Raw genomic sequence first — 24,584 nt, 5'->3', positions numbered from 1 at the left:
TTATGATTTGAAAATCATCACTAGCAAAATAGTAAAATAGAGAAACAAAAGAAGCGAAGAAGCAGGAGGTGAAGGCTGCTTCCAAGCGCTGGAGCGAAGCCGCTTGGAAATCGTGATGTTATCCAGTCCTTCGGGGATGAAAGGTTTCCCTTCCCTGGCCGTCTCTGCCTGGATCCACTCCAAGTAGTTGAAAATGAAGGTGTACATTCCGGGATGCTGTTTTTCCTCGCAGCCTTCTCCCCAGCTGACTATGCCAAGTGCAAACCACTTCATGACATCTCCATAGGTGCAAACCAAAGGTCCCCCACCGTCTTCCTAGGGGTTAAAAAGAGAGCACAATGGGATGATGAACAGCATCTTTTACAGCAGCTGGATCCCAAAGTTAAGCCAGAGGTGGGCCTGACTTGGGAAAATCAAATACCGAGCCCTTCTGATGATGAAAATTACACAGAGCAGGCTCAGCTCTGTGAGATCCCTTGGAGCAATTCAGCAGGGAAGGTGCTTTCTCAGTGTAAGATCAGGATGTCGGTCAAGGATCATGGGCAGCAGGAATTCAAGCTATCACCACACCACCCCATCAATGTGCTTTAACATTAAAAGACAACCTCTACGAGAGAGAGAGAGAGAGGATAGCTCAGTGTATGGGAAAGACCATTCAATGCTTGGCCCTTCCAGAGGTGGATTAAGGTTTCATGGGGTTCTGGGCCAGAGCAAGTGGGGGACCCCTCCCCACCCCATCTGCCTGCGGCCCTGCCCCCATTTTGCCCCTTCCACCTGTGGACCTGCCTAAGGCCCCACCCCATTCTTCTCCTTCCTCCTGAGGCCCCCACCCGTGTTCCACCCACGGTCCTGCCCCATTCCACCACCACCACCCCCCACTGGTGTAATGCAACCCATTTGCTCCTTTCTGCCCCCCTCCTCACTGTGGCCCCAAGACTGAAGGAGCTCTGTCTCCCTTCCCCCCAGCCCGGCCCCAGGGCCGCAGTGGGGAGTGAGAGCTCTCCCAGCCCTGAGGCCATGGCAGGAGTGAGAGCTCCTACAGTCCTGGGGCCACAGCAGGGGTCTGGGCCCTGGGGCTTACCCCACCTCACCCCACCCCACCCACCCAGCGCTCCTTCCTCTGCCCCACCTGCCCGGCACTTCTGCTGGGGAGCAGGTTGGAGTGCCCTTTTTTACAGGCCCTCCCAATTGTCCAGGGCCCCCAGGCACGGGCCCAGTCAGCCCATTGGCTAACCCACCATTGAAGGAGGGGGACCAGCTAGTGGGCTGTCATGGCTGCTGGTGGTGAGGCTGAAATGCCATTAGCAAACTATGAACGATCGATCCCATCAGACCTTTCTGTAACCCAGCGAAGGGCACTGGGACCAAGCTCCCATTTACAAAGGAAACCAGCTGATGCACACAAACCTCCACCATGCAGTATTGACACACCGAAAAGGCAGGTGCCCGCGTTCGCTAGTGTGGCCTGAAAGAGAAGGATTTGTTGAGTTTCCTGATCTATAAATACAAATGTAGCCAGGCACCTCTGTGTAAGAGAGAGCGAACCACCATGCTGTACTGATCAGAAAGCACCAGGTAAGCTACAGCCTCTCCCTTGTAAATTTCAAACAACTTCATTGCAGTCTAAGTGCTTTCAAGGCGGTGCTGTAAATATTACCAGCATCTTTCTCTCACCAGGCCCCACCATTTTACCGTCTTGTCTCCAGTAATTGATGTGGCGTGTACGGACTGCAATCAGAACACGTTTCCACAGGCAGAGCCAGCTTTCCTGGGCAATGCTGTCTCTCGCTTTCATCCCCATTTGAAAAGTATCTCTGACGACGCACACCCAGCCTCCTCCATCTGCCGCTCCCCAGATCCGCTCCCTTGGATTCACTAATGAGCAAGGAAATGGGCTTGCTGCTCTCACCGAAATCTACAGCAGAGATCCTTTTGGCTTCAATGGATGCAGAGCTCAGGCCCACAGGGCGTGTATAGATTTTTTTTTTTCCTGGTGTCTTTTAACTGCAGGGGAAAATACTGCTAAATGTGGAGTAAATGTTGCATAAACTCATCATGAATATTATTTATTAATATTCATATTGCAGTAGCACTTTGGCGCCTCAGTCACAGACCAGGATGTCTAGACACTACAAACATAGAAGGCAAAGATGGGCCTTGTCCCCATTTTAACCATATAGTTCAATGGGTTGTATTGATGTTCTCCTTGCAGTGACCTCCGACTCATGCACTCTTGCTAGCCTTAGGCACAATGTCCCATTTGAACAGACCTCTTCGAAGGACCACGCTCTTTGAAATCAATGGATCCGTTGCTAGTGACTTCAGCAGAGGCAGGATCAGGCCCCACATGCCTTATGTGGTAGCAGTGAGGCTGCATGTCGCGCATCCTTCTGCAGTATGAAAAACAAAGCTCATAGAGTGGGTATAATTTACAAGCTATATTGTCTCAGAGGCTGCCTGCTAACAAGGGCTTACACTTGCAAAGGGTTTTTTAAAAGAGACCATCAGAACTGCTTGACACATCTGAGTGGGGTAGGTCCCCGTTTTATAGCTGGGAAAACCGAAGCAGAAAAATGAGCTGGTTTGTACAAACTAGTGCGCCGATGGCAGCATGGGAAATAAAACCCAGGAATCCAGTACTCAGAGCCAAGGCTGCAGCTCGTCGAGTTTTCATTTTAGCCAGTCGCTATTTCCTCCCACTCCTCCAATTAATGACTGTGCATGTTTGTCTCTTCCTTTGTACTGCCTAGTGTGCAGCTGGCATGCAGTCAGCGCTTAGGGAAGGAGAGAGAGCTGGCTACAGTGCCTGGTACATCAACTGCAGAAACAGGCACCTGAAAAGCTGCACGTGGAAAAAGCTAGGCAATGCCCTGCAAACTGATCCGTTTTGCCGCATCTCCTTCCTGAGAGCCAAATCCCGCCTCTAATCCCTTTCCCAGTGGAAGAAGCTCAAGGTACAGATTTTCAAAGGCACCTAGACACCTAAAGATGCAGATAGGGACCTAGCAGGATTTTCAAAAGACCTAAATGCCTACAGTTCTTAGACCCTCCACCTAAGGTGCCACAGAGCTTTTGAAAATCCCACTAGGCACCTATCTGCCTCTTTAGGTGCCTAAATCCCTTTAAACATCTGGCCCAAGGTGCACCATTCCTATGGGCGTGAGAAGGACCAAGTCCTGCTGAGCAGAACACTGTCCCCAAACCAGGCTCACTGCGACGTGACTAATTCCACAAGCATTTTTGGTGACATCTCTGACCCTATCAAACCCAGCTCCAGGGGAACTTTCAGCTTCCAGCCTGCTGTGCAGTAACTTTGGTCAGCAATACACCCAGGCATTTGCTGCTGCTAATTAGTTAAAGCACCCAGTCCCAGGGCACTGAGTTAACTAAAAATAGCCTCTTTGCTTCCGTTGCTCTGCATTCCAGCTTAGGGACGGGTAAAAACAACCCCATTAAATCAGATCTCATGCTTAATTCATGCACTCCGTGTGAATCCTCCCATTCGAAAAGGAGATGGGGATGGCATACTGCTGGTAAATAATTTTGAGTTTTGGCAGAAACTGCCCTTAAAAATGGCATCTTACTTCTTGAAGGCATCCACCTATTATCTCCTTTGTCCAATGTCCACTGAGGTCAATGGGCTTCCATGAGGCATCAAGTCACTTTCCCCCCTATTTTTATTCATGCTGGCAACACTGTAATTTATCCAAAGAAACACATTCAGACATCTTTTTAGGTGGGAGAACAATCCACCTGCTGCTAGTGGGGTGAACACGCAGCCTTTGCAAGTCTCAGCTGATTTCATTTCCGTGTTGGTCTACACATTGACGAGGCCCAGCATGCGAAGCAATGACATTTGCCATTGGCAGGGAGGGAGGTAAAGGCCTTTGTCAACAGATGACTGTCATCTTTATTTTGTTTCTGAATGCATCGTCTTTAGGGAAAGTTGTGGGGAAGGGAAATCGAACCCACCACACAAATGATATTTTGTAACGTGGGCAGGAAGGATTGAGCTAGTGGTTGGGGCACTAGCCTGGGGCTCATGAGATTGGAGTTCCCGACTCAGCCACAAGCTCCCTTTGACAGACTAAACAAGTCACTTCATCTACCATTTGCCTGAATTCCCCATCTGTCCGACGGGGTTAAGAGCACTGCTCTACTCACGGGGATGTTGTAAGAACAAAATTGCTGGAGTCCCAGCACCTAATTGCTTGAAGCCCAACACCTCTTTCATTATAATTTAAGCACTGCTCAGATGCTACAGTAATGAAGATGGTGTGAGCTCCTAGACTAGATTTCACGGAGAACATTGGGAGAAAGAGCTCATCTTTGAGTGCGTTAGGATCTAATAACGAAAAGGGCTAGGTAAGCACTTGAGAGTAGGTAGATGCCAAGGCCAGAGGGATCATTTCGATCATCTAGTCTGATGTGCCTCGTATCCGACTTCCCCAAATTAATTCCTGCTTGAACTAGAGCAGATCTTTCAGAACAAACCTCCAGTCTTGATTTGAAAATTTCCAATGATGGAGAATCCACCCCAATCCTTAGTAAGTTGTTCCACTGGTTAATTACCCTCACTGTTTAAAAATCTGTGCCTTATTCCCAGTCTGAATTTGTCTAGCTTCAGCTTCCAGACATCGTTTCTTGTTATATCTTTGTCTGCAAGACTGAAGAGCCCTCTATTATCAGATTTCTGTTCCCCGTGTTGATAGTTGTAGACTGTGATTAAGTTGCCCCATAACCTTCTCTTAGATAAATTAAACAGATTGTGCTCCTTGAATCTTCCATGATGAGGCATGTTTTCTAATCCCTTTATCTTTCTTCTAGCTTTTCTCTGAACCTCTTCAGTTTTTCAATAGGTATCTTTATCATTTGTGCTGGTCCCAATCTGTCATTTGCAGATTTGTTACTTAATTAATATTCCCTCTTTCACAAGACTTTCTGTTCCATTTATGTGCCAGCTCAGTTTGCCACAAGGTGTTGTGGGTCTTTGTCACTTGTGGGAGGGATTAGCACTCAGGACCACAAAGACACAAAGCAGGAATGTTAGCCTTAGACCACCAAGCCACTGAACTGTGTGCTTGGGTTAAGAGGGCAGATTAAACTCCACAGACTGCTCAGAACTGGGCCTCCCTGCTGAGATTGCCAACAGCTGGCCAGCTGTGATGATGCTGTTTGGTTAGTTTGCATTCATCACCAGGGTATCTGACTGCCTGGTCCTGGGGAACTGGACTGAGCCCCACCACTTCACATAGATTAGCCACGAGATGGGAACATTTGTTATTATAATTTGTTTTTCAGTAGTGAGTAGCAGCCCCAATGTGCTAGGCACTGTAGAGTCAGTCCCTGCCCCCCAAGACCATAAATCACCAACCTAGGAATATTACCCCCAATTTACAGATGGCGAACTAAGGTACAGAGACATTTGCCCAGAGTCACACTTGGAGTCAAACAGTGCTGTTCTGGATTCCAATCCAATGCCTTATCCATAAGATCATTGTTCCTTCAGTCGTGATCTGAAGAAGATGTAGTAAGAGGAGGCCCTGAGATATAAACCTTGGTATCAGAGGCCTGGTGTGAGGCCTAGGGCCTGAACTAAAGTAATAGACAAGACTTTGCTAGCATACAGCAAAGTGAAACTGTGAGCCAGAGGCAGGCCCTGCTCACAGAAGCTGGCAAGGAAAGGGCTGATGCTGCAAAGAGAGACATACCTAAAAGCTACTGGACACCAGATATCAGAACATTTGCATACTTGTACACTCCCCACAGATAACAAGGAACAGGCTGACCCATCCCAATGACAGGGCCAAAAGGGTAATACGATGGATAGAGCTGTTTTGTTTGAACCAACATGTACAAGGTGAGAGGCGGCACCTTACTACGTACAGGGGTTGTACCTTGCTACATAGAGGGGTTGCACCTCAATATGTCAGGAGTGATGTGTAACTTGTTTGTACTTGTCTATAAGAATGTATCCCTGGGGTGGTGTCTTTGTCCAGCCAAGGGGCAGTGGAAAGTCCCGCCACTGACTGAGCTGAGTCCATTGTCAGGGAGCACATATGTACTGGCTAGCTGTACCTTAGCAGCACCTTGGACTATGTTTGCCAGGGAGCTGGAGACTGTGTTTCTCTTCAACAATAAACCTGGTCAATGTGCCTTCGTACTTACTAGAGTCTGTGGTCATTGGGGGTTCTCTTCGGGTCTGCTGTGTCAGCTATTTTCGAAGAACTGGGACAGCACACAGAGGGAACACACACACGCAGCCGAGTGATATCAACATTGAACAGAGCAGAGCATCACACCGGTAGCATATGACAACACAAGATTTGAACTGACGTCAAAGTAAACAGCTCTCTGTTCCATTTGCCAAAGCACTGGCTTATCCAGGTCCTCTTCTTTCCAGAAACCTTCCAAAATATAACTGGGACATTTCCCAACTCTTCATTGAAGGATAAATCCATCAATAGTTATCAGCCAGGATGATCAGGGACACAACCCTATGCTCTGGGTGTCCCTAAGCCTCTGATTGCCAGTAAGCTGGGACTGGACGACAGGGGATGAATCACTCAACAATTTCTTTGTTCTGGTCATTCCTTCTAAAGCACCTGGCACTGTCCACTGGATACCAGGCTAGATGGACCATGGACAAGATACCAGGCTAGATGGACCATTGGTCTCACCCAGTATGGCTGTTCTTATGTTCTTATGCACACTAAATAAGCAAGGAGTTTAGCAAGCATTTTCCTTGTGAGTTAAAGCCCTTAAAGACTTTAATTGTTGTTAATGCCTTTCATATAATCATTGAAGATTAGGGTTGGAAGAGACCTCAGGAGGTCATCTAGTCTAGTCCCCTACTCAAAGCAGGACGAACCTCAACTAAATCATCCCAGCCAGGGCATTATCAAGCCGGGCCATAAAAACCTCTAAGGATGGAGATTCTACCACCTCCCTAGGTAACCCAGTCCAGTGCTTCACCACTCTCCTAATGAAATAGCGTTTCCTAATATCCAGCCTAGACCTCCCCTACTGCAACTTGAGACCATGGCTCCTTGTTCTGTCATCTGCCACCACTGAGAACAGCCAAGCTCCATCCTCTTTGGAAACCCCCTTCAGGCAGTTGAAGGCTGCTATCAAATCCCCCCTCACTCTTGTCTTCTGCAGACTAAACAAGTCCAGTTCCCTCAGCCTCTCCTCTTAAGTCATGTGTCTCAGCCCCCTAATCATTTTCTTTGCTTCAGAATCTAACAAAGGAAGCTTAAGAAAACAGGGAACTAAACCCTAATTCAGGGGTCATGGAAGAAAAGTAGCACACACAAACCACACAGGAAATCTGTACAGCCTGTTCTGAAGTGTATGTATACCTTGATCATCTGTGAATGCCAGTATTTACGGCTAAATAGAGCCAGTCAATTACAGGTTCTATTAGCATTCATTCAAAGCCATTCCATAGAAGTCTGAAGAACACTTAAGTAGCTGGTGTTCTATAGATTTGTTTAATTGAATTGATTTTTTTAATGGTAAAAATAGTTGGGACATTCACTACTGAATCTTCCCTGGAATATTATAGAGACACCATCCATAACCCACAAAATAGTTGTGCTTCTGTCACTGCATAACAGATGAGATTCTCTATAGTTTGCCCCAACAAAGCCTGTTATGGTCGCATACACTTTCTAGCAGTCAGTAGTCTAAAGCTTTTGTATTAGCATTCGCAGAGGCCCCCTCCTTAAAACGTCCACATTCATGACAGTGATCACGAATAACAAATCGGCCTGTGATGCGTAAGTACCGTTATGTTGTAACACAAGATGGAGAGCCAGGGGGTACACACTTGGGATTATCCATCCAGGAGGGTGCAGGGGCATACCACATTGCGAGGAGGCACATTTCCTGTGCTACGCGTATGCGGCTATGTTATCTCAGCAGTTGCTGTATCCAGACCTGAACATCCCCAATGTGTGGAGGTGTTTGGCTCCAGGATTTTGGGTCCAGCTCATCTCTAAATGTGACAGATTAGAGGGCTTCCCCACCATGCACCTGGACAGCCCCCAAAACCCTTTCATGACAATGAGAATGAGTCCACGAGATACCATCCTTTCCCCTCCTCTCTCCTCTAAGCTTACGAGGCCCCATCCATACTGGGGCTCAAAGAACAGAACAAGGTTTAAACACAAATTCCAGATTAATGAATTCCTAGCCCTGTTTGGACAGGGGCCAATCCATGTTCCTGCAGCACTGCTGTCCGCGTCCTACTTTAGGTTGCTTCTACAGCGGAGCAGAGAAAGGCAATTCCATTTAGCAGAAGATTTCGATAGTTCAAAATTTTCCGTAAAAGATAATGGAGTCTTGGCTCTGGGGCACTCTGCCTGGTGGGCTGCCCTGGAGTCAGGGACCCTAGAAACCCAAGGTGCAGAGAAGCCAGGAGTCTAGGGGCTGCGGTTCCCAGAGATTCCAAGCTCTCATCTCCCCATTAGTTTACCAACCAGGCAGGCCAGTTGGCAGGAAACCAGGTAGGAACTTCATCGAAACCGAACCATCTCTGCAAAACATTTCGGTTTGGACGAATTGGCAAATTCCAATTTAAAAGCATTTCATCAGATTTTTTGCCACCAGCTCTAGGGTTTTCCCACAGTTTCAAGCTACAACCCATTTCTGCCTGGCCGAGCCACATAAGTAAACCTGCCCACCTTGCGCTGAAGATGGGCAGTAGCTGGAACATCAGGCTCACGTTAATCTCGAGACTCCCAGCATTTCACACACATGAGTCAGGGAATGGAGAATGTTTTCTTGCACGCAGGCACTTTCTGTTCAGTACCACATTACTTCCTTATTTCTCACTATACTCGAGTGCATTATAGATCAAAATAAAGACCTAGTCAACTTTTTGGCTACATGAGATTCATTATGCTGGTTCAGATAGTCTAGCTGTTGCAATAGCATAAATCAAATGCGCAACTTACGGCAAGAAGAGACAAGGGCATTATTTAATGATATTAATGTTACCCCTTGGCAGTTTTCTTTTTAAAAATTTGAAGGGAATTTCACGTCGGTGAAAGCTGACAGATTAACAGCTCTGGAGACTGCAGTTCTCCGTCTCTCCAAAGAATGATTCCTCTAAGGAAAGCTGACCCATGCGACGCTTTCAATGTGACTCAACCCTGAACTGGAAGCATTGCTTCTACGGATGGCAGAGTCATCCAGTCTCCATGGCTCTTTCAGTCTTGATACCTCAAACTGGGAGAGCCATCAAGAGGGCGGGGGAGGCTGTCTAATTGTTGCCACTTGTGCTGGTGTATTTGTGGTGTCAAAGCCTTGTGCACTCAGAGCTGGACTGACCTTCCTATTAGGAGGGTTGCTGATATTCAGCCTGAACTCTCCTTTACTGAATTTCTTCCCATTTCTTCTGCTCTTACCCTTCTACCCCTCCTGGACAAACCTAACCAATCTCCACCCCTTGGTGTTTACACCCTTCTGGGATTTATACACACTTATGTCTTCTGCAGCATTGACCATAGGAGAGGGAGAGGCGTTCTCCATTTGTTACCCCTGGTGCAGAAGCCAATTCTCCCCTCATGCCGCATACGCTATCTTTCTGTATCACAGTAAGAGACCATCATGTCCTGTCTATAGGAATTGTACTGAGGCCTGGTCTCCACTGCCAAGTTTAGACCTGCTCAGAGGGTGGAAACCAACAAGAAGAAAAAAACACCACCCCTTGGCCGACATAGCTACATGACCAACGCTCCCAGTGTAGATGCAGCTATGCCAACCCAAGAGAACTTTTGTCAGCATAGCTAATGTTGTTCAGGCAGGTTGCATAGATATGGCAGGAGGAAAACTCCTTCTGTCAGCATTTGCTGCACCTACATTAGGGGCTCTGCTGGCATATAAATATACCGGCATACTAACAGGGCCTGAGATCACCACGTTCTTTGTCATATCAGCCACCAACCAGCCAGCGGATAGTAACAACTCTTGGCCTGTACCTGCTTTTGGTTTGAACCGGCTGCTTTGATACAACCGGCTCCGTCTCACATTCACAGTCCCCAAAGCCGTCCAAGCTACTCCTCCCCATGTAAAATATAGTTCTGGGAAGGGGTAGTCTGAGATCATCTCATTTTTTTCCTCCTTTTGGTTGCTCATTCCCCTTCCAACACCCTGCATCAAGTCCACCTGTCTTTTTAGCTGAGGAGGGTGAAAACCGCTCCATGAGTTCTACTCCTGGAGTGACAGATGGGGAATTGTTTAAGAGCAATGCAAGGCGCAGTGTCCTCCCTGGAACTGCAGCACTGCGAACACCTGTTAACCCAAGGAGCCCTGCACCCTGGCTGTCCTGTTCAATATCCATTTTTAACTAGGCACCAAGATATTCTGCCAGTTCCTTGGCTGCACTCTTTGGAGTTTCATGCCCTGAACACATGCAGTGAAACATTAGCAACCCCAGAGGGCTGTGGAAGGGATCAATGTTCATTACCATAGCAAATCACTGTCCGCTGTGATTTCTTTCTGCTGACGTCAGCAGTGCGGTCCTGCGGGCGCCTGTTTACTTTACCTGGCAGGCATCCTTCCCTCCTTCTGCGGAGCCAGCGCACAGCATGTTCACCGTTAGCTCCGGGAGCCACTCGGAGCACTGCTTCTTGCTGATCAGCTTAATCTCCATTTTCCTTAGCCGCTTGGTTAATTTCATCTTGTCCCCTAGCGGAGAAAGAGAGGCGAGAGCAAGAGTGTGTGGGTAGGGGTTAGGGGTGGTTAAGGAACAATCTAAAACCATACAATTCAAATATCTGGAGTTAGATCACAGCAAGGGCCTATCAACCCTCCGGCTAGACTGTGGGTCTCCAAGCACAGCCCCACAGAGCGGGGTACAGAGGCAACCACTGCAGCAGTCCCTGGAGGTGATGAGCACCCAGATGAGCAGCCCCTTCTATGCCCTTTAACAGGCTGCAGTGTGTGGGAGGGTTATCTGGCTAGCACTGCTCTGAAGAGGAAGCAAGGGCTGTAAGTACCAATTAGACAAATAAAGGTAATGCAGGGAGCAGAACAGGCACTCGGGGCAAATGAATGCGTAGCAAATCTCCATCCACTTAGAACAGGGCTGGGCAAACTACAGCCCAGGGGCCACATCTGGCCCTCAAGCTCCTGCCGGGAAGCACCATCTAGGGCTTGCCCTGCTCTGGTGCTTCAGCCGGGGAGCAGGGTCGGGGTCTTGCCCCACTCTTCAAGGCTCCCAGAATCAGCACCATGTCCCCACTCCAGCTCCTATGCGTAGGGGCAGCCAGAGGGCTCAGCATGCTGCCCCTGTCCCAAGCGCTGTCCCTGCAGTTCCCTTTGGCTGGGAACCACTGCTAATGGGAGCTGCAGGAGCGGTCCCTGTGGACAGGGCAGCGCTCAGAGCTGCCTGGCTGCACCTCTGCGTAGGAACCAGAGGGGAGACATGCTGCTGTTTCTGGGAGCTGCTTGAAGTAAGTGTCACCCGGAGCTTGCCCCCTTGATCCCCTCCTATGCCCCAATCCCCTGCCCCAGCCCTGATCCCCCTCCCACCCTCCGAACCCCTTGGTCCTAGCCCAGAGCACCCTCCTGCACCTCCAACTCTTCATCCCTATCCCAGCACCCACTGCCATGCAGACATCCCATGAGAATGGTAATGATCAGTGAGCTATTCGTTTTCAATGGATACCTCACAAGGCCTATTGTGTACAAAGATTGTTACAATAGCGTGTAGGGTGTGAACACGGGTGCGTCGGGTGAAATGCACTCATGTGTAGAGGGGGCATCACAAGCCTTAAGCTGCGCAGGTGTGAATTTCACCCTTTCATTATAAAACAGGGAGGAGAGCAGGGCAAGCTTCCCCAAGCCACCCTTTCAATGTTTCCCAGCCCTGAGGGTCTCTGGGGAGATGGCATTTCACTCTCTGTTGTTCATTCAGTTCAGGGATTCTTGGGTGAAACCACAAATCAATGGCACTTGTGCTTTGCCTTCTTAGTGCTGTAGCTAATTTAAAATTCTGCTTGTCTTTTTTCTTGGGAACACCATTTTTTCCTGTTTTTGCCAGAGAACATCTTGGAGGACCATTGACCAGGAACAGGAGATTTCTCAGCACTTGGTGAAAAGTGTAAAAATGCTGAACCTTTCACAAAGATCCTTTCTTGTGCTTTATCTTCTTCTTTAGTTATTTGTAGTGCCTTGGAGCCCCGGTCATGGGCTGGGACCGCATTGTGCAAGGCACTGTACAAAAACAGAACAAATGGACTGTCCCAAGGAGCTTCCAAGCTAAGTATAAGAGACAGCAGATTGCATTGCACTTGAGTTAAACAGGGATGAAGGATAAACAAACAAAAACCCATCCTCTTCTATAAAGACGTTTGAGGCCAAGCTTTTATAAGTGCTCATCGTTATCGACTCTAAGACTAATTGAAAAGAGCAGGAGTAAGAGCATGATCCTGTGGCAGGGTCTGCTGAGGCTGTCTAGATATTGGCAGGGAGGGAGTTGAACTTCTGCCTGTGATCTGAAGGAAAACCACAACTGCCCTTTTCTGAGACTAGGGATCTCCAGAGTAACAGGCCATGGCCAGCTACGGTAATGATGTAACCCTAGAAAAGTCGGGTGATGGTTGGGTAGAATCCTGTGGCTGGCCATTGGGAAATTCTGGTGTGGTAAGCAGTAGACTCCATTTTGAGGCCTGGCTGAAACAAGCCACAGTTCAACTCTGGATTTTGGCTGAGGAAAGCCTCTTTTGGCCCTTAAAGGGCCAGCACCCTCTTTTCTTCTTTGTGATGTTCTGCAATGAATTGCACTTGACTGGTCCCCAGCTCAGCATCTAGAGACTATTGTTGGACTCACTATGGGGCTGAGTGGCAGGTCACAAAATCACAAAATAGCAAAGTAAATTGAATGGTCAATATGTTCTCTGAACAAGAGACGATCAAGGTCTAGACATCAGCCCTGCTTGTCCTTTGGTGCCTTCAAGGCATCTCCAAGACCCTGAAGGACTCATCACCTTTTTCTCTTGCTAAGTGGCAAATAGATTTGAAATCCATGTTAGCAAACTGTTAGAATCTATGTTAGAAAACTTCCTATTCAAAAAGAAACCAGAAAGTGTTTGCATGCACCAAATTCCCATGGAGCCGTGAAAAGGCCTGAAATATTCATGGCTACAAGAAAAGTACATTCCTTTAACCCTCGTTCTCCTTCAGAACCCATCAGGAGCAAAGGAAGAAAAAGGCCCTTTGAAGATGCCACAGTGGGAGGCCTGTCAGCTGTAAGTGACTCACTCAGGGCAGGAGACATGTGCCCCTCCTAATTAGCTTTTCCCAAGTGCATGCTGGAAAATCTCATAAGTACCTAGTTAAAGTTAAAGCTGGGCCCAAAATTGGCCCCCAGGCTGTGAATTCCTCCTCCCCTCCCTGCACAACACGTGAACTCAGTGTTGCCAAGGGGCAGCATGTAGCCCTGAATTTGACCCGGCAGATGTCTGTGCCTCTGCAGAGGAGTCTGTATGATGGAAGGGTCTGATTCAGCTCTCAGTGATGTTGGGGTAAATCTGAGTTGAAGTCAATGGAGTGACACCAGTGTCAAACTGCTCTGAGGAATTTTGCTGGGGCAGGTAGGCAGGGATCATCACTACACTGTGGCCATTAGCTGCAATGTGGCTACAAGGCTCCCCAGTGAATGCATCCCCACCCCCACTCCTGTGCCACCTCCCAGTGCAGGGGGCTGTTTGTGGGATAGGCTGGAGGTGGAGTGGAGGTGGAGTGAGGATGGAGAGTGCCCCATGCTGACCCCCTGCTGCTGAAAGCCTCAGAGAGGCTATAGCAGAGGGACGCACAATTGAGGGCACCCCTAGAGCTGCCGTAGTTTGAACTGGGGATGATCCAACTCCACAGTCCCTGAACAGAGGAGATCACCCCCCTTGAGTCCCAGTGCAGTGAGGAACCTGGGTCTCTTTAGATACTAACATGGCCCTCATCACAACAGTGCAAGTGCTTCTTCCAAGACAAACCTTGCCTCCCTGTGGGTGAGCGGTTTGATGCCGGTCTTGTGTCCTCCTTGGGGCCAAAATAGCTCCTGGCATAATTTCAGCTTCCAAGGGACTCTCCAAAGTTACATCAGCCTCCCCAGGCTGATCTATAGGTGGTAGTACCACTGGACCACCCAAAGTGCTGAGCACTAGGGGTTTTCCCCAGCAAGCTTCTTACATCGGTGTGTTCAAGGGACAGCCTCCTAGGGCAATGTAACTTCACCTTCTTCGTGGACCCCAGTGTGAGCTCATAGTCTCTACGGGAGCTCAGCTAACTCGGCATTTTGCCAGCCAGGCTGTACGGAGCCTGACTACCACCCCACTAGGAGAAATGAGACTGAAAACACTGCCCCCCTCTGGCCATTTTGCGAGGCAGCTGATTAAAGACTTGCTGCTGAAGAAACATGCTGACACAAGAAAAAAACATCGAGGAAGCCCCTATGCCCAAAAACAACAAGTGAAAAACCCACAGAGAAGTCACCCCCTCTATTTACTACTTTCTGGGAACCAGCTCCCAGAAAACCCCCATATGTGCCCAACATTCGTCTGCTCTCATGCTCGGCCTTTCTGCTTCTACGCTGCTATTACCACAGAGGCAGCAAAGTAAAATAGGATAATATGGTTTATGGGGGCAAAAGGGATAGCAAGAAAAACACAACCCTTCTACTACATAAAGAGGGAGTTCAGAGAGAAGACTTGGCCGAGACAATAGGCTCCAGTAGAGTGTATGGGGCTGTTATAATACCCTGGGTTAGTACCATCCTACCCAAATGGTCTCCTTTCTTGAGTAAGCCTGTCATAAACAGATAGCTAAGGGTTAATGTTCTTTTACCTGTAAAGGGGTAACACCAGTAACCTGAAACACCTGACCAGAGGACCAATCAGGAAACAAGACTTTTTCAAATCTGGGTGGAGGGAAGTTTTGGGTGTGAGTTCTTTGTTCTTTGTCTTGGTTCGGTGACCCTCTCGGCTTTGAGAGTGATCTTTCTATCTCCAGGCTTTCTAATCTTCTGTTTCCAGGTTGTAAGTACAAGGATAGTAAGACAATAGGTTTATATTGTTTTTTTGTATTTACATGTGTGTAGTTGCTGGAATGAGTTAAATTGTATTCATTTTGGATAAGGCTGTTTATTCATTTTTTTTCTTTTAAGCAAATGACCCTGTATTTGTCACCTTAATACAGAGAGACCATTTTTATGTCCTTTTCTTTCTTTTTATATAAAGCTTTCTTTTTAAGACCTGTTGGAGTTTTTCTTTAGTGGGGACTCCAGGGAATTGAGTCTGCAGCTCACCAGGGAATTGGTGGGAGGAAGAAGTCAGGGGGGAAATCTCTTTGTGTTAGATTTACTAAGCCTGACTTTGCATACCCTCTGGGTGAGGGGGGAAGAGAGATTAGCTCTCGGTACTTCTGTTTTCCAGGACTGGAAACAGGGAGGGTGGAGTCCCTCTGTTTAGATTCACGGAGCTTGCTTCTGTATATCTCTCCAGGAACCCAGGGAGGGAACACCTGGAGGGGAGGACGGGGAGGGGAAATGGTTTATTCCCCTTTGTTGTGAGACTCAAGGAATCTGAGTCTGGGGGTCCCCCAGGGAAGGTTTTGGGGAGATCACAGTGCGCCAGGCACTGTATGGATTCCTGGCTGGTGGCAGCTTTACCAGGTCCAAGCTGGTAACTAAGCTTGGAGGTTTTCATGCTAACACCCATATTTTGGACGCTAAGGTCCAGATCTGGGAAAAATGTTATGACAAAGCCTTTCAAATATATACTCATGATCACTCATCGCTGTTTAACCAAGCAAGGAATATTGGGCCAAATTCAGTCCTGATGTAGCTTCTGTTACTTCAGTGGGATTTCACCGGAGAGTAAAGTGGGCCATTACGCAGTTTTTTCCTGTCCACCTAAATCAGTCCCTCCAGCTGAAGAGGAGCGAAGAGGCTGGAATCCACAGGAACAATCAGCCTGTGAACATATTTTCACCCAGCACAGTCCTAGCTCTCAACTCCCCTTCATTACGAACCACAGCTCACAATTTAGGCCCAGATTTACCTGCATCCCAGCCAAATCTGTTGTGTGTCTAGCTTTTGGGACTGAAAATTGAGGCCTTCATGGTCTCCAGTTGGAGCTATCTTCACAAGGTGGGAGGTGTCTTCTGTTGGAGGCAGGGAGGGGATGCTCTTTGCATGGAGAGCGGTGCCTCAGACTGAGGGGAGCTGCTGTATGTGAAGAAACCTTGGTGTTGTAATTTGGAGAGGGGGCTGCTCTTTCTAAGGGTTAGTTGCCTAGCAGCTTTCACCTTCATCTCCGCCCTCCCATACTCCTCCTGACACACCTACCATGCTATCTCCAGGAGTAGTGAGAGCAGGCTGTCATCACAGCCTCCCTTCCGAACTCACAGGGCCTGTGTGTGCTCCCTAGGTCATGTATATTTGGTTTGGGCCTTGCCCAGCTGAGAGGAATGGCAGCTGCAGTCTGGCTGAAACCAGAGCTTCTTGCCTGGGCTACGTACACCCATCCCTTGTTTTGCTGTAGGGGGGTTATTTTAAAGTAAGTGAACGCAGACTTCACTGGCAAATATCCCCCTTCCCCCACACAGTACAGTACCTGCAACCTTGGCTTCCCAACCAGCAACCCAGCAGCCCTTCCACGTCTGAAGGTCATGAATGAAGGGCAAGCAGATGGGCATTTTCTGTTCACTGAACTCTATTGGTGAGTCAAGCAGGATCAAGGCGATGTTGTTGTCCCTGTTCATGCTATCAAAGTGCTCATGCAGAATCAGCCTGTCCAGCTTTTTCTTCTCTACTTGGTGGCTTTCCAAGTCAACTGCCCCAAACGCCACATAAAGATCTGGTGGACTTAGTAACGAAATGGAGAGAAAGCGTGAACAAGGGGAGCAAAGACATTCTGCAAAGGTGGGCAGGGGGGACACTCTCCTTCGGAGACGGAGCTCAAAGCACTCTCCACATTGCAGGGTTGGGATAGCCAAAGAGGCCGTGGCCACTCATCTGCATTGCTAGCACTGGCAGCATTGCGAAACCGTTTTCACAAAAAGCTGGATTCTGCCTCCCTCACTCACAGGGAGTAGCACCTTATTCCAGGAGGAGCCAGATTGATTTCCTTGGGCGTACTTGTGAAGAAAGGGGGTAATTCACCCTTCTTCAAAAATGGCCCTAGTTTTGCTCAAAATGTTTCAGGCTCTGTCACTAGATGTGTATCATCTGGCACTCGTCACCATGGTATCAGAGTGCCTCACAATCTGTAATAGATTTATCCTCACAACACCCCGGTGAGGACAGGACGTGCTGTCATCCCCACTATGCAGATGGGTAAAGAAGGCACAGAGCGACTAAAGGGCAGGTCTTGTGCTCATTGACTGCAATACAGCAGGACCAGGTATTTAGTGACTTACTCAAGGTCCCAGAGGAAATTGTGGCAGAAAAGGGAAGTAAACCTCAGTCTCCCAAGTCCCAGGTTAGACCTAACCATTGGACCATCCGTTTTCCTGACCTGCTGTATGAACTTAGGCCAAGAGCACCCCCCTTTTAGGGCCTCTGTTTCCCTCCTACCCTTTGTTTTGTCCATCTGGTTGGAGGCATTTCAGGGCAGGGACTATCTCTCACTATCTTTATGCAGTGCCTAGCACACTCCTAATTTGTGTGTGGATATTTGCTTTTTTTCCACTGAAAAGGAATCATTTTTGAGTAAACACCATCATTTTGGGTTTTTTGGTGCAAGAGCAGGGCCATGTTTGATTTCTCACCAAAGGGCAAAGACACTTCCATTGGGAAGGCATCCTAATTTTTGTGCAAAGTTTTTGCCCAGCACCACATATCACGCACCTCATGTGGAAGCCAGGCAGGCTGCAGGAAGACAGCAGAGCTAATAGTGAAAACAGGGGGTTGGGAGTAAGGAGTTCTACAGGCAGCTCTGACACTGATTTCCTTTATGACCTTGGGCTTACTGTAAACTGAGAATGAGTTGGCTTGTAAAGTGCTTTGAGATCCTTGGATGGAAGGGACTTTACAAGCACAAAGGGCTATTGAGTAGCACTGTTACCCCCTAACAGGGATGGTGATGGGATTTGAGGTGGGTGGAGCTAAAGCGTGCTAGCTCATCATATTGGCAAGAGTGTGGTAATGAAAAAAGTAGAGAGGTGCACGGGGCCACCACTCAGCCGCATCGCTGGTATTTGAGGCAAGGGTATTTGGGTTTCTCCAAATCCCACCCTGGTAATCTTTTTCTCCTCCCTGTTTGGATAAGGTGAGAAGCACCAAGAGGCATGCCTCTTCCTCCTCCCAGGAGATAAGAGGCAGCTGGTTGAGGCAGACTCTTCATCCCCGGCCTCCAAAGTGGGGCTGGGAAGTGTCTCCTCCCCAGACCAGATCAGAGGACAAGGGAGAGGATGGATTCTTTGCTCCCCTCCACTTCCTTTATATGGAACGTCCCTGACCCCTGAAACACCACCTGCTGGCTGGTGCGCTCACCGCAATCTCCCTTGCTTTTGATGGAGGGAGGGGGTGTAAATTACACCATCCTATTATTATTACCTAGCTTGATACATTGCAGGAAAGAGGTGAATCTGGCCTAATAATAGTTGCCCTCTTAGAGCAGCCAGAAGAAGGCTGCTACACCCAGGGTAGCAAAGGCTTTGTGGTTGAAGATGAGGTCAGCATGGTCAGAGATGTGGTCTGGTTGTGCAGTGAGGCTCTTCTGCATCCCTACATCATGGAGCTGGAGTAGGGTGACCAGATGTCCCGATTTTATAAGGACAGTCCCAATTTTTGGATCTTTTTCTTATATAGGCTCCTATTATCTCTCACCCCGTCCCGATTTTTCACATTTGCAGTCTAGTCACCCTAAGCTGGAGGGAGGTGGGGGCCGGAGGTGTGGAAAGTTTCTATATGGCATAAACTTATTTCCTTGTCTCTTCCTAGCTAATGTGGCTGACTCACTTTATTTGGCATTGCCTCTACTCGACAGCTGTAATGAGAAGGATTCCCTGCCCCCTCCAACCCCTCAGTACTCACAGTTCATTTGTGAAACAATGTGCCGCGGATAAAATCCACCAGCTGCTTATAATCGACCCGCTGCAAAAATGCTTCTCTTTGGTCTGGATGCTCACTTGCCAGGGGAACTCACCGGATATGGCACCCTTGCCCCCTACGGTCTTTGACTCTTTCAGCATGGATGGTTTGTAAGAAGGTCTGAGCCCACATTCTAAAAAAAAAAAAGGCAGTGCAGAGTGTGTGTGTGTGTTTGTGTGTGTGTGTGTTTATGTGGACATAGGTCACTTCAAATCAATCTGCAAAACAGATACAAGCATCCACAGGACCCCATTCTATGTTCACACCACTTCTACGCTGTTGTCTCTCTCTTGGCCTCAGTGGAGTTCTTCCTGACTTACATCATGTAAGAGGGCAATGAAGCCCAGGGTCTATTTTCTGCAGTGATGCACCTAACTCAGAAGGGACAGAATCACTTTGGGTCTTTAGAGATGGGCCCAAGAAACAACCCCAAAGTTACAAGCAGTAGGGGAGAGGATTTGTATCCTGGGGTTTGGTTCAGCCTTCATAAAGAGATGGGATATTTGCAAATTTTAAATCCAGGTTTACATTTTGAATGCCTGCAAAGTTAAAAGGTGTTTGGATCTGAAATTCTTGGGAGTCTTAGATGCCACGTGGGCAGAATGATGAGTACAACATTCACAGACTAACAGATTTTAAGGCCAAAGAAGGGACTGCTACGATTATCCACTCTCATCTGCATAACACTGGACATATAATTTCACCAACGGAATCCTGCATCAAGCCTACGCTTGTGGCTGAGATAGATCATATCTCTTAGAAGTACATCCAGTCTTGATTTACAGATTCAAGTGATGGACACTCCACCACTCCCTCTGCAAGTTGCTCCGATGGTTAATTACTCTCAGTTAAAAAAGTGCACCTTATTTCCAGTCAGATCTTGCCTAGCTTCAGCTTTCATCCATTGGACCATTCTCCTTTGTTTGGGACCTATCAGCTTTCCCCCCACACTTACAAACCCTGATTAAATCTCCTCAGTCTAATCTTTGATAAACAAAACAGACTGAGTTTATTTAGCGTATCACTGTAACGCAGGATTTCCAGAACTTGACTCGTTCTAGTTTTTTTCCCTGAACTCTTTTCAATTTATCAACTTCATTTTTTAAAGTATAGACATCAGAAATTGACACGATATTCCAGAAGTGGTCTCACTAATGCTGTAGACAGTGATAACAACACCTCCCTATTTCTGCTTGATATTCCCCTGAAATTACATCACAAGATTTGCATTTGCTCTCTTCCTCGCTGCTTCATACTAGGAGCTCATGTTCAGCTGACTATATACCATGATCCCTAAATCCTCTTCTGAGTCACTAGCTTCCAGAATACATTCCTCCATCCTGTGTGACTGAGAGCGTTGGTTCCTACACGTATTACCTAGCATTTAGCTATATTAAAACACATTGTTCCAGCTAGCCCAGTTGTCATGAAAATGAAGATGTATGTGAAATCTTTGAGTTTAAGAAGCAAGCAGCAAATATAATTAATAAGACTATAACTGCTTTGGGGCAGGGGCTGTCTTTTTGTTCTATATTTGTACAGCACCTAGCACACTGGGCTCCTGGGTTCCTGGCCGGCACTCTGTGATGCTAACAAAATACAAATAATAATAGACAGATGTAGCCAGGAATAAAAAGCTATTTAAGATATATTTAAGATATAGAGCCTACAGATCTCAGGCTTGTAAAGTATTTAGTACAGTCAAATTAGGCCTCAGGATAAATTAACTATATTATAAAGATAAACTAGCATAAATAAGTGAGTAATAAACTTGCTGAGCTTGTGTGGATGTTTGTGATACGCTGCTGTTTTGAAAATAATTGCTGAGTTTGGATCGCAATGGCTGCAGATCAGCAGACAATACAAGATGACCGTTGGTAGGGGGAGTGAAATGTTAGAGACTTAGGTAACCGCCTGTTACTATAGTGATCATAAGGAGATGTAAATGTTAATGAGCTTAAGGCAAACTACCAAGTTTGACTATGAAAAAAGGGGCACTGAAAAGCAGTGAGATGTGGAGGTTCAAATAAGCAAAGGGAATTAAAAACCTTCCTGAATACGTATGAACCCCAGTGGGTGTCAGATAGGGTGGCCAAATGTCCCAATTTTATAGGCACAGTCCCAATATTTGGGGCTTTTTTTCTTTATACGGGCACCTATTACTCCCTACCCCCATCCCGATTTTTCACACTTTCTATCTGATCACCCTAGTGTAAGCTTAACCCATTATAAAGCTGTGTCCCAGCCTGCATGCCTTGGTGAGGCTGATGATGGTGAGGCTGATGATGGGGCTAATGCTCCAGGTTTTTCCGCAAGGCATGGTGTGAATAATGCCAATACTATGCATTCTGTATTGGGCTTTCTCTCCTTTACCAGACTGCAGTGCATGTATTGATGTTCGCCTGGTTAAGAAAAGTAAGAAAAGAGCACGGTGTTGTCCTGGTTGTGCCCAGGGGTCCCCCCTTCTGCTAATAACCTGTCTACTGCAATCATTCTTGGGGCTGAATGTTCACACGTTAACCTAGATGTAAACCCTCAACTGGAGGTGGGTAATTGGTTAAAGTAACTCACAACTCTAGACAAGATTACACAGAGTTTAAAAAACACCCTGAACTTCCCCTGCCCCCAAAAGTCAGTTGTCTTCAAATGCTATAAAGTCAGACTTTGGACCCAGTGGTCTTTACTTCACTGTCTCATTGTGCCTATGAAAATTGCTCAGTTATTGCCCATATTAAGGCTGTGAACGCAGATGTCCTAGACTGTGCACAAGCAGCTGAAATGCTGTTTCTGGGTGAGGCTGGAGAATGGCGCTACCAAATTGACAGCCTACAAGGCAGTGCCTAATTCTCCGTTGACTTACGCTGGTGCAAAGCACAGGGAGTTATAACAGGAGCGCAGAACCAGATCTCCCACTGAGGATGCTGCTCGGGGTTTATAATCCACCTACCTGCACGTGTGCTTCTCATTAAGGTCGTTAGAAGCCAGAGGGTAAGGAACAGCATTTTAATCCCATTCTAACTTGATGCTCCTTGTTCATGTTCGAAGAGGTGAGGCTGTGGCAGATACTGAGGGGCAACCTCCCCACACCATAGTCTAGCCAAAGGCAACAATTTCCTCTGCCTAGAGGTGACCACAATATTCATCATCTGCATGTGACCTCACACAATCTATTCACTGGAGGTGACATCACAATGGGATGCTATGCCTGTCAAGGGGAAATCGAAGGAGTTTTCAGCAGGATCGGGGCAGCTGTAGGGTTGGCAACCAGGTGGCAAACTTCCCAAAGTCTCATAGTTGGTTCAGGCATGGAACAGCTTGGAAATTCACTTCTGGATCCTGATCTCAGTTCCAGCTAGCTCTTGGTGTGTTTGACTCCTCTGCTCTGGTTCAAGTCCGTCTCTAGTTATGGGTGCTGTAGCTTTTCCTCATTCCTGTGCCATTTTCTCTCTCTCTGTATGTTCCCAGCTCTGCCTTCCTTGCAACAGTTTTTTTCTTTGCCCATGAGAGGAGCTGATTCATTCTTTCAAACCTTGGAAGGACTTTCTCTCCCCTCTCTACACTTTCCATGTAGTCTCTGTGGGAAGTGGAAACTTGTTGCTAGAGTAAGTGCTCAATGAGAAATGTGGCCATGGAGATGTCCAAAGAACCGAATGTCTTCCCCTTGGCTGAATTTCAGGGTAAACTCCGCTTATATGGCCAAAGCCATCCCTCTTGTCACTCCATTGAGCTGAGTTCAGTGAAGTTCCACCAGTGAAGAATTTAGCCCAATTCCCATCTTGCATCTTCAAAAACAGCTGGAAAGTTGCAGGGCCAAAATTTACCCTGAGGGTAACTCCACAGTGAATTCAATGGAGCTCAATATTTTTGGGTCAGCTCCTCAGCTTGTGTCACTTCAATAGAACTATGCTGCCTTACATCATCTGGAGAACCTGACCCCTTAGTTCTATCGCAGCAGCCCCCAAAGGCCCCAGCTCAGATCAGAGCTGAGCCTTGCCATGCTCAGATTTGGACAATCACATATGGAGACATAGTCCCAGCCCCAAAGAAATTACAGTCTAATTTGAAACAGGATGAAAAGAGTGAAAAGAAACAGTAGGAGGAAAGTGAGGAGGGAGGACAGGGAACCAGTGTTAAGAGTGTCTGATTACATGGGCCAACGATGAGCAAGGCTCCAAATCATGTAAATGGTTTTTGTTCTTACTCTTGAGGATCAAAAATGAAATAAACGCCCCCAGTAGAGAAATCTGCATCCCAACATGACATGGATCAGAGAAGCAGAACCAGGTTCTCCTCTCGCACACAGGTGCAGACCAGGAGTAATTCCACTGACTTTATGGCGTTACACTGTGGTAAAAGACAAAGAATTCGAAAGGAGAATCAGAACTTTCATTTTCCTCTCCTCTTTGCTTCCATTTCATCCCATGCCCAGAAAATCAGAGAAAAGTGCCAGTTTCCTTGACAGTGAACAACCAAACAATTCAATGGTGTGATATTTAACAAAATGCCTTCTGTTACTATAGCAACTGGAAATTCCAAGCAGGATACTGGAGCATATGGGAGCATCTCCAGAAAGAGCTGCACATTACGATCATACCGGGAGCAGTCTCTTTTATGCCCCCGCCCCAGCATAAATGTGATGACAAACAAAAGAAGTTTCCTCTTGCTTTTGAAACTGAACTGAGATGAGCACAGAACCAGGATCAAGGTGTTCCTGACTGCTAATTCCAGTTCTGGCACAGACACTCCCTATGGGACGTTGGGCAAATCACCTCTCTCTGTGCCCTAAAACCCATCCCCTTCTTTCTCCCACTCTAGATCTGTCCTGTCTATTTTGATTGCAAATTCATCAGGACTGGGACTCTCTCTTACTATGTATTTGTACAGCACCTAGCACAATAGGGTTCCAGGCACCTAGGTGCTATTGTGGTATCAAAAATGTCAGTCATAATTATTTTACAATTCATTCGCTTTTAAAGCCAACCTGAAATCTCCCTCCACTGTACAAGCAGACACAGAAACGCAGATGGAACACAAGGTTTTTTTCATTAGCAAGCTGCAAGCTTTTATTATATTTGCTACATTTTTTCAGATCTAACCTGTCATGTATTTCAGTTCACAAAACACCCGTGATGTGCTTTATCATAGCGCTGGAAGCCAAACTGAATCTTCTTGGCCCAGTAGAAAAAAGAACTCCCTTACATTATAAAACATTTTTTTACTAAAATTATTTCAGGAAATAGGCACTAAAGGTAATAACATATGTTGCTGTGAATGTGGAACTGAGAGAGCTTAAATTCCCCATCCCCGCCAAAGACATCAAAGCGCAGCTACTATTGTTAAAATAACCCCTAGAATACTTTCCAGAAATCAAAGCTCTGGATTTTCATGCTTAAGTCTAGCAAGCTGATCCGATCAAGATAATAAACATAAACAGTAGTTACAAAAAGCAGCTGGTAGTCCAGTCACAACCCCTATTTACGCCTAT

General features: G+C 47.1%; 1 protein-coding gene across 1 annotated transcript; it reads right to left on the bottom strand.

Annotated features, from left to right (window-relative positions):
* Positions 1–22,101, bottom strand: PRSS55 (serine protease 55). Its single transcript, XM_030554364.1, has 5 exons — positions 22,047–22,101; positions 19,043–19,232; positions 16,620–16,870; positions 10,553–10,695; positions 1–315 (listed from the first exon to the last, which is right to left on the bottom strand). Exons 1-5 carry the CDS (start codon positions 22,099–22,101, stop codon positions 1–3), a joined length of 954 nt encoding a protein of 317 aa, XP_030410224.1.
* Between the last annotated feature and the right edge of the window lie 2,483 nt (positions 22,102–24,584).

Source organism: Gopherus evgoodei, chromosome 3, assembly GCF_007399415.2.
Source record: "Gopherus evgoodei ecotype Sinaloan lineage chromosome 3, rGopEvg1_v1.p, whole genome shotgun sequence".
Classification (NCBI taxonomy): domain Eukaryota; kingdom Metazoa; phylum Chordata; order Testudines; family Testudinidae; genus Gopherus; species Gopherus evgoodei.
Note: the sequence above shows the minus strand (reverse complement) of the source record. Positions and strands in the feature narration are given on the sequence as shown.